Genomic DNA, 10695 nt, shown 5'->3' on the forward strand with positions numbered 1-10695 from the left:
TACAGTAGAGCCTCGATTATCCGCCCTAATTGGGGACTGGGGTTGGTCGGATAATTGAAAAGTCGGATAACCGAAAAGTATGAAAAAATCCATTATTAGTGTAGTATATTATTATATCCCATGTAATTAGTATATTAGTATATCGCTATTAACGTACTTTTCATCGATGTTAAGCCTAACAAAAATTTTTTAAAATAATAATCGTCGCTATTGTATCGTTAAAAATTAGAAAATTAAGCCTCGTTTAAATACTGGCTCCCTTTCATGGTCGATCCGTGTTGCCAGCTAAAACACGTAAAAATAATATTAAAGTAGCCAAGACATAGCCAAATATTGTAGCGCCACATCATTAGCGGACATTTGAAATTTGCCGAGTAGGGCGGTCGGTTAACCGAGGTGTCGGTTAATCGGAGGTCGGATAATCGAGGATCTACTGTATACTTCTTAACAAATTTATCTAAACAAATTTTAAATTCGGCTGTCTCATTTTTATTTATTGGTAAACTTGATAATTTTTCCCAATCAACCGATATGTGTTTCTATTGTTTAAAAAAATCCATATTAAGATTCATATTTTTTATTTGTTTTATACATATAAAATTCATCACACATTTTAATAGCAGTTACAATATTAGAGGTTACAACATTGATTTACAAAAATACAAACATTTCGATAGTCTTTTATAATCTGTTTAGTACAATTTCTGAAAAAAATATTTACATATTACAATTAACACAATGACATTTTATAAAATTTTTAACATAAGGTATTGTTATCTTATTACTTACTACTAAAAGAAATTGCAATCATATCTTTTATTTTCTAGTAATTTTAACGATGCTTATTTTTTCCTTTCCTGTTTTAGGCAAAGATATGTTATATTTGCAAATACAATGTACTAATTTCATGTTGTTATAATGACATATATTAACATTACTTTTTAGGTAATGCTGTAAATTTAAACCAAACCACTATAAAAATATCTGCATTGCCGGTAATATTTTTATTGTATTTTAAATATTGACCATAATCTAAAGGAATTATTAATTGTTTTGTATACAATGCTTATATACAGGTTCCTATGTATGTTATAGTAAATGAAGAAAACGATAAAGTTATTGGTGGTGTCGATTTTAATTTTTTTAAGTTGGTGCTTAAAAAATTAAAAGTCAAGTAGGTGAAAAATTTTTCAGCTACTTGTATACCTGCTGTTTTATACATTTTTTTGTTTTCTTATATTAGTTATGAAGTTGTTTTACCTTTTGAAACAATGCTTGGAGAAAAACTACAAAATGGATCGTGGAATGGATTAAATGGAAGACTACAGAGAAAAGTAAAGCCTTTTAATATTAATGTTTATAATTTAGCTTGGGTTAAAACTAAACATATGTTTACTTGAAGGAAATTGATTTTGGACTACTTTCCACTTTCGTAAATTATGAAAGTTTTCAAGTTGTGGATTATACAGTTCCTTTTGATTCAGATGAAGTTACCTTTGTTGTTTCTGCTCCTAAACAAGTTTCCAAATTAACAACCATAATTAGACCATTTGCAAAAGAGGTAAAGTGAAAATAATTAGATTATACTAATAATATTTTTGTTATTGCTCTAATTTGTAAGTAAAGAAAGTAGAGCCGTTTTGTATTCTGTATCTTAATAAAGTGTAATATCGTTATTAACCTTAAATTTAACTTATAATCAAATTTGTTGTAATTATCTTAACAATAACAATCATAAGTAACAAACGTTACTTTAACATTACATGCGATAAAAATATAAGAAAAAATAATGAATAAGTCATAAATGTGAAAACAGTTCATTTGGTAAACTTGTGATTTAATTTGAACGAAAAATTATATACTGATTTTTTTATTAACGTACCAGAATTTTTTAAGTAATGTCAATCAAGTAGTTTGCGTTGAGTCGATTCGCCTACCCGACACATACCAACCATGAGCCGTTACTACGTTAAACTGGCTCTTATTAGTATTAAGAAAGTTAATATAATACAATTCAGAAAAGTCCAATTAGTCAACATGTTTGTGGAACACGAACCCGTGACCAAATGTGAGAGTGTAGTAGCCTATCTATTATGACCGTAGTATAGTTCAAATAGTGCTTTCCGATTTTCGGTCTGTGATAAAAACACCTTATGACTCCTCGAACTCAGACGAAGTCTTTTAATGCTTGTCACTAAACGATAGACCCTTTTAATAGCCGTTATGCAATGATAGTATTTTTTCATATCGTTTAGCGAGTTAAGAGAAAGGCTTTAAATTCTAAGTAGAAATGTTGAAAAAGTACATTTAACGCAACAACGTATTTTCATTACTAAAAAGCTCACAAATGTAAGACTATATAAAAAGTGCCGAGCATCTTTAACAGTTGTACAGCTAATCTTAATTGTATAAAGACTCATTTGTGGTGGTTTAGTTAATAACAACTTGATGATTTAAATACTCCGTTCTTCTGTACACATCTAACAGCTAAATAACTAATTGTTTCGCATAAATTTGATCACCGCTAACACTCTATTAATATCGGCAACGTGTTTTTTATATTATCTATCGAATAAATTTAATCTACTCTACATGCATAATTTCATATGGCATATATCTATATGACAACCAATTACCTTAAGATTAATTATTTATAAGTAAAAATAAAATATAATATTTAATGGCAATAATTTTGATAATTATACGTATAAGTTAAACATTAACAAGTAAACAAATATATTTTTATGATCACAGGTTTGGTTAATGATATCAGTTACATCTATAGTTTTTGGTGTTATAATTCATCTAATAATACTGAAAAGAAATAATATTGTTCAAGATAATCAGAAAGTGTGGTCCATAAAAGAAGCTTTTTTGTTTCTATTTCAAACCTTGATATTACAAGGTAAGCATTTATATAAATAATTAAACTAAGCAATAAAATTTAAACAAATTTTGGTAAAATAAGTTAAGTATTATAACATGCAATTATTTACTGTAAAATCAACACAATGCCGTGCAACGATTTTTAATCATATTATATAAATCGATTTAATTTAAATTATATTGTTTCCACTACAAATTTGTAGCGGATTTTCTCTGTACATCATACTTTCCCTGTAAGAACAAAGTCATGCGGGCACATACATAACACCTTTCAGTGGAATATATTTGAATTCAAACATGTATTGTAAAACGGAGCCTACTGTGCCAAAGGTTTCCAACTTTTGTATTCGCTTTTATCTTGCTAACTTTGTCCTCAAGAATCACGTAAGACTGCAGCCCAATAAACAGAGTACTACTACTGATTTATTTCAATCTTTTTAACTTACTTTATTTGTTAGTTATCCTAATTTGTAATATCTGTTTTTGAGATAATACGATTGCATGATTAAAAAGATTTAATAAAACGATTGACGTAAATTTATGTTACTCTTACTCTACTTTACAATTGTACATTTCTACAATTATTAAATTTTAAAAAATTAAGTACTGGATATATTTTAGTTAAAATATATTTCGTATCGATTTCTAGGTAAAGTCATAGATGTTTTCTACCAATTGTAGAACTGTCATGTATAAAAATCTATTACATTTAATTTCATCACTTGTCATATGTTTAAAATATTTTTTGTATATATAGGCCTAATTCATCTCTCATATATGTGATTTATCAGGTGGTTCGATAAGCCATATTCGAGATACTACCACCAGAATTATTATTGGAATTTGGCTATTGGCATCAGTCGTGATTACTTCAGGTTATTGCGGTGTACTGTTTTCTTATTTAACTCTCCCTCTCTATGAAAAAGTACCAAATACGATTGCAGAATTGATAAATGCCGTAATGGAAAAAAAGTATTCTTGGGGAAGCATATGTTTTTCACCAGAAGAAAGCTATTTAATGGTAACATTAATACTGATATCACTCAGTTTGCTAACAATTTTTACTTTTCAAAATGGTCACCAATTTTTAACTAATTTATTTATAATCATGACGTATATTTATAAATTTACGTAATGACGTTTTTATATGTACTGCGAAGCAATTTAGAAATGTATTTCTGTTTTCATCTGTATTTTCAGAACGTTGAAAATGGTCCATTTAAAATTTTAGGCGATCACATAAAAAATCATCCAGAAAATTGTTTTCTTACTTTTGAAGAAGGAATAGAACATACTTTGAACAACAAATATGCATTTTTTGGGCCAAAGAGTTTAATAGATCCAGTTACGAAAGACAGAGGAGAGAATTTGTTTGTAACATCAGAAGACTCGCTTTTTAATTTTAATATTGCATTTTCTTTCAAAAAGAATTTCGGTATAAAAACAGAATTTGATAAAATGTAAGTTGTTTTTTTTTCTGAGTGCTTTTAACTGATAACTACTTTAAGTGTTTTTATACAATTTTATACTGTTTTAATATGAAGGTAAATACACACAAGACTTTTTATTTTAAATTATACAGTATGTTCCATAAATCTGGAAATATGATATTTACGTTGAAATTTGTTTATCCTGGTAACGCACAGAGCTTAGAAACAAATGAACAATTAAATCTATTTGTATAGTAAAGCGCCGCAGTCAGCTTAAAGTGATCAACAAATTTTGATAGGCTGCATCCAAACTTCTTATGCAACCTGATAAAGTATTCAAAACCTTTTCAGTTTTGTAGATATCTGCCATCGAAATAACTGGATTTCCTGTTTTTTATTCGCTGTACACCATCTTTACCTGTAACAAAAATAAAATTCAACACATCTCCAATTATTCCAGACTTGTGGCACCAAGGGAATGTATGTATGAAGTTCTTCAAACGTATAAAATTGTTAATCGTTTCATTTAAAATTAAAGTATGATAAAGAAGTAAAGTTTAAAATTGCTTCCAGTAAATTTCGAATCGTTAATATTTATTTCCAGTTCTGTGGTTCGAGTTAAAAAAACACCCTACGACTCATTAAACTCAGTTTAAGTCCGTTTATTTGAGATCTATTTAAAATATATACAGTCGACCCCCTATAACACTGTTGATAATTCTGTTTTATATGAATTCCATGTTGTACGAGTAATTTAAATTTTAAAAATACGTGTCGCAGGCTGTGAACGGCTCACGTATTTGTAAAATCTAAGTGATTCGTACAACATGGAATTCATATAAAACGGAGTTATCAACAGTGTTATAGGGGGTCGACTGTATACAGAAATATTAGGCCACACTTAGGCCAGGATTGTTTCCCTATTCAAACGGTTACGTTGCATATATCTAATTTTTAGATCCATTAGCAGACAAATCCGGAGCTTAATGAGCAACTTTACATCGTGTCTGCCTCAGTTGACATACTGAGTTTGTCCAGGGTGGCTCAATAACCGACTTTTATCAGAAAACGTGGTGAGAAGTGTAAACTTAAATTATCTCGTCCCACCTTACTCAATAGGCTTTCTTGTAACTTGCTCTTCTGCTATAGTTCTATATCTGCTTTCAATATGAGAATTATTACACCTTTTAAAAATGTTTTCAATTGAACACGAAGAGGTAGTTTAATAAATATGCATTTTGGACAATTCTGTCCTTTTGCAGTTTTAAAGGAAAGGGTTACAAGTTCTTTCACAATTACATTAATTCAGTGAAGATTTACAGCAAATATACATTATTTTGTTTTTTTTTTAATTTTATTACATTTACTTTTATTGATTTCCTAAACAGACCTTATCTACAGACATCTGAATTATTCTGAAAGAAAAAGTTCAAAGATGAGAAGTTTGATAACATTAAACAAATTATATCTATTTTATTTAGATTCATTCCTTACTCGATCGAATTCTTTATCATTTTATGTGTTTAAAATATATGTTTATATATTAAATATCTATCTTAAATACATCAAATATTCATCGTTGATATTCGATTTTTCGAGTCTTATGTTTATATAATAAATACTTAGAGAATAAATGTAATTAGACGAAATTTAAAATGAAGAACTGCATATTTATCATATATATTTTACGAAAATAAATGTTCGTTTTAGTTTTTTCGAAAGCAAATAAAAGATACATTATAAGTGAATAATTATATTTATTTAATTTTAGAATTGGAAATTTAAGAGATTCTGGAATTTACAAGAAATTAACCAATGACCTGATGCCCCCAACAAAAAATGTTGAAGAATCGTCTTATAATCCTTTATCATTAGAAGACATGATGAGTACTTTTATTCTTCTGTTAATTGGTTATGCAATTTCCATTCTTTGTTTTATCTGCGAGTATTTAAAAATCTGTAATTATAAACACAACTGAAAATATAAGAGATTTTACTGTAATATTCTTGAACATGACTGGCATTCTGGTGACTGTGTTAATTAACAAAAATTAAAATAACAATCATAAATTAATTAAAAAAAGTTTATTAACCAATAAACACTGAAAGCATAAAAACTGAATACATTTGGCTTGGTCATTACTTTTTTGTGAATAATGGCACATATATATACTCTCATATTCATATCATATTTGTCTCATTATCAGTTCTTTCACCCGAAATGCTATCAATATCGAAATAAGCTTTATGAACTTACAAAAAATAATTCAATCTATAAACTGCTACAAAATTTATATGTAATTAATTAGTTTTATAGCTATTTTGGCAACAGGTAGTTCCAAAAATGAAAAGAGTGCTTCGTTTCCTTACTTTGTCGCATTCTTGATAACAACACATTATCATTTGTAGTAAGAAAAATATTTCCGTATATACTTGTCAGATAATAGAATTTATGTACTTATTACTTTTTTGTAGAATTTATATTTATGTAAATGAAATTATTTGAATAAATCCTAATATACTCATATGTATTTATTAAATATTATCACTATTACATATTACATCGAGTGCGTAGAGTGTTTTAACTGCAGCATAATGATTTTTGATCGTTTAATATATGTGAAAAATGGGACTTTGTGAACTCGCATTTGTGACAACAATTGTGAGATTGGGTGTTTTGTTTACGATGGTTAAATTATAGTACACAAGTAAGATCAGCAAACTCTGAATAGTGTGAGATCTAGCCTGGGGTACAGGGTAGTTTATTACTCCTGTATCACTAAATAGGCAATCTATTCCGTGAGAATAGTTCTCAAAGTTTCGGATCGTGAGAGCCGATCTTAAATCTTTTTCTAGGAGGGCTGTTAATTATGTTTCAAAACGATCTGGACTGTGAAGTCTAGATTTATGATAGGGACCTGACACCAGTTAATCAGTTATTTTACACGCGGATTAACACGCGTGTGGATACGATATGAATTTGATTCAGAGATTTAATGAGAGATATTTCTTTAACAAATAATAAGAAAAAATTTAATAAACTAAAATAAAAGCATACAAAAATGGAAATAGTTAAAGACAATCCAATTAGATAATGAATAAATCAAAATATACGCGCCAAGAGAGAGAGCTCACAAATTCATTATAAACATACAACCTCTGTAGTTGACTTTATCTTCTTTTTAATTGGTCGATTTTACTTCATTTCTTCAGTTCTCGGAGTTCTGTTCAGGGAGAGGTCTTGATAGGCACAATATAAAAGATCTCTTCCGTGTTTCTAATTTAACTTATCTTTAACATGGAGAAATTATGTCTATGAACGTTGGCTTTAGCATACGACACTATTCCTGACTAAGGGCGTTGGTCGTAGGAGTTTGAATGGACTACGTCGTCCCTTCGTGGGATCTTCTGGCTAACTGCTAACTAAGGGCGTTGGCCTTAGTGAGCCTATATAGAATACGTCTGGCTTCGATGAGGTCCTACGGCGTACTACTCGAATCAAGCACATCTTTGCCTATATCCTCTGATTTAGGGCCAATCAGCTTATTTGTCTTCACTCACGTGAACGGATGAAAAGGGAAATTAATGAGTAGTCGGCAATTTCCACTGTGGTGAGATTTGTAAGAGATAAGTGGAAAACAAAAAATTTTTCAGTTTCCGTTAATGGAAATGGCTCTTTTATCAGTTTTCCCACGTTAGAGAACTGCTAATTTCACGCTAAAATATAAGAATATTTTTCTACAATAATTTTATTTTATTTTTAAATTGTTACGTAGACACAGGGGCTATTCGGATCTCACAATAGAAAAATATTAGTTATCCTTATTATATTAAGTAAATTTAATTTGGATATAAATACAAATTTATTATTGTACCGAAATCACTATTTTTGAATTCGAAATTATTAACAAACTTTTACAAGAAAAACAAAAGTGTCTTTATTATTAATGTTAAAATTGCTTAAATGGTTTTGAAGTTTATAATTAAAATTTAAATTTAAAACCTTTTATTCTTGTGGTTCTTCATAATTTTACTGGCTACGATTCACATCTAATTTTAAAAGATATTTTCAAAAAAGTACATATCTTCCCCTATAATTATACCCATCAATATATAAAAATATACTACACTAGCTGTTTCTCGCGACTTTGTCCACGGAGGTTTTGCAAGCAAACCCCATTTGTATTCAGTATTTCAACAATCATAGTAATTGTTATATAACACCTTCCGCTGAGAATGATGAGAATTGCTCAAAATCAAACGAAATATTTTTAATTTCATCAATTTTCTGAAACATTTACAATCCTTCTATAATCGAACCAATGTGCAATAACAAATTCGAATTTGAAACGGTTCGAACATTTGGTTAAAAAGTCGAAATATATAAAAACATTTATAAAAATGTTTGAAATGTTATCAATTTAATACACCTAAGTACTTAATGAAGACTAAACGTAGTTGAAAACAAAAATATCGTATCTAAAATAGTACAGTAGAAGCCGTTCTTCCGCCTTAATGCTCTTCAAGCCTTTCAAGCCTTAATGCTCTCCCTCTCCCTCCGCTGAAAAATTTCGAAAAATCCCTTCTTGGGGTGCGTTTCCATGACGTACCCTAACTGTGTACCAAATTTCACCTGTTTAGGTTCAGAGGTTAGCTCTGGGCGATGATAAATCAGTGACTAAGTCAGTCAGAACGAGTAATTTTATATATTTAGATATATTCTAGACTGTTTTAGATTTTAAGATAGTTATCACTTTATAATTTCATCCTTATTTAGTGTATCTGATAATTTAGTAAATTCAGACACTACAACTTTCTATTTTTAATCAGCTATTTTTATTATTTAAAAAAAAGTATCTGTTGAATAAAAGGTGTTTTTCCATATAATTGGTTTAATGATATTTCAAAATTACATAATAATTCTTAACCCGATAAAAAATATTTTTATAATGATTTAACTAGAAGTCATATAATTTCGGAAAATTACGATTTAGCTTATCTTGTATGGAAAGCTTTTAATTGTAGAAAAGTTTCATATTATTTGCAATTATATCAATACAACGATACAATTTTACTTGCAGATATTTTTACCAATTTTTTCGTAAGTTATCATTAAAGTATTATCATCTCGTTCCGATTCATTTTTTAACTTGTCTAAATCTTACATTTATTTCCGAATTATAAATGGCTAAAATAGTACTAGAGCTATTTAACGATTTAGATGTTTATTTATTAATTGAATGTAATATTCGAGGTGAATTATCTTTAGTCGGCAAACAATATTCTCAAAAAAAACCATCTTTACATATCTCATACTGACGATAATTCGTAACCCCATAGTTACATAGTGACGATTGATAGCAATAATGTATATGGATTGAATATGGTTCAATACTCCATATTCTAAGTTTCGATGGTTACGACAATCCGAAATTGACGAATTTAATAATAAAAATGTTTCTTCAGAATCTGAAATAGTGTACATACTTGAATTAGATTTAGAGTATCCGGTATCCTTACATTATCGACATCACAACTTTTCCCTTGCAGTAAATTACGAATAAATAGTATACGAAGATTTATCTGAATATCAGAAATCACTGTTGTCTTCTTTAAATCTAAATTTTAACAATAATATTAAAAAATTAGTTCTAACTTTAAAAGATACATTATGTTATATTATACACTAAAGAAACTTAAAATATTATCTAAAGGAAGGATTAATTTAAAAAATAATCTATAGTATACTTTCTTTTAAACAAGCACCTTACTTGAAACGTTATATATTTGTAAATAATGAAAAATGAAAATTTTGCAAAAGTCAATTTGACAAAAACTTTTTTAAATTGATGAACAATAGCTTCTATGGGAAATGTATGCAAAATGTATGTAAAAATTAATTTAAAAGTTCGATTGAATAAAGGTCAATGTAAAAAAATATATAAACGATCCTCCACTTGAGGATTTCCAAATAATCAACGAAAAGTGTAGTGTTTTAGATTAAAGAGAACAAATTTATTACTTGATAAACCATTATACATTAGTTTTTGAACCATTGTACATATGTTTTCGCGTTTTAGAGTTGAATAAGTTACATAGGTATCAAATATATTATGAAGTGTTTAAAAATTATTATAAAGATAACATTATACTTTTGTATAGAGACACCAATTCTTTAATTTTAGAAATTTACACAGACGATATTTACAATGATTTTAAAAATAATTTACTAAATATATTTGACGGAAATTCAAATATATTTGATTTCAGTAATTATCCTGTAGTGCATCCATTATACAGCAAAGAAAATAAAAACGAATGAGGTTTTTTTAATTAAAGACAAAGCAAAATCGTTATCAATCTCATAATTTGTAAATTT

The 10695-nt window shown here is 28.3% G+C and overlaps 1 protein-coding gene and 1 long non-coding RNA gene across 2 annotated transcripts in view; both read left to right on the plus strand.

The window, feature by feature from the left end:
- LOC111629682 overlaps positions 1-1154 on the plus strand; it is a 4077-nt gene extending 2923 nt beyond the window's left edge. Inside the window, exons 2-3 of the long non-coding RNA XR_002757388.1 lie at positions 946-995; positions 1077-1154. This is a non-coding gene — a long non-coding RNA (uncharacterized LOC111629682). The remainder of the gene's footprint in view (positions 1-945; positions 996-1076) is intronic.
- Positions 1155-1257: 103 nt separating this feature from the next.
- LOC111629671 (glutamate receptor-like) lies at positions 1258-6330 on the plus strand. Its single transcript, XM_023373555.1, has 6 exons — positions 1258-1334; positions 1403-1561; positions 2755-2905; positions 3678-3907; positions 4087-4346; positions 6088-6330. The coding sequence occupies exons 1-6, from the start codon at positions 1272-1274 to the stop codon at positions 6293-6295; spliced, it is 1071 nt and encodes a 356-aa protein (XP_023229323.1). The 5' UTR covers positions 1258-1271; the 3' UTR covers positions 6296-6330.
- Positions 6331-10695: the final 4365 nt, after the last annotated feature.

This window comes from Centruroides sculpturatus, unplaced genomic scaffold, assembly GCF_000671375.1.
Source record: "Centruroides sculpturatus isolate CEXI.00-Female unplaced genomic scaffold, Cexi_2.0 scaffold238, whole genome shotgun sequence".
In the NCBI taxonomy this organism is placed as follows: Eukaryota; Metazoa; Arthropoda; class Arachnida; order Scorpiones; family Buthidae; genus Centruroides; species Centruroides sculpturatus.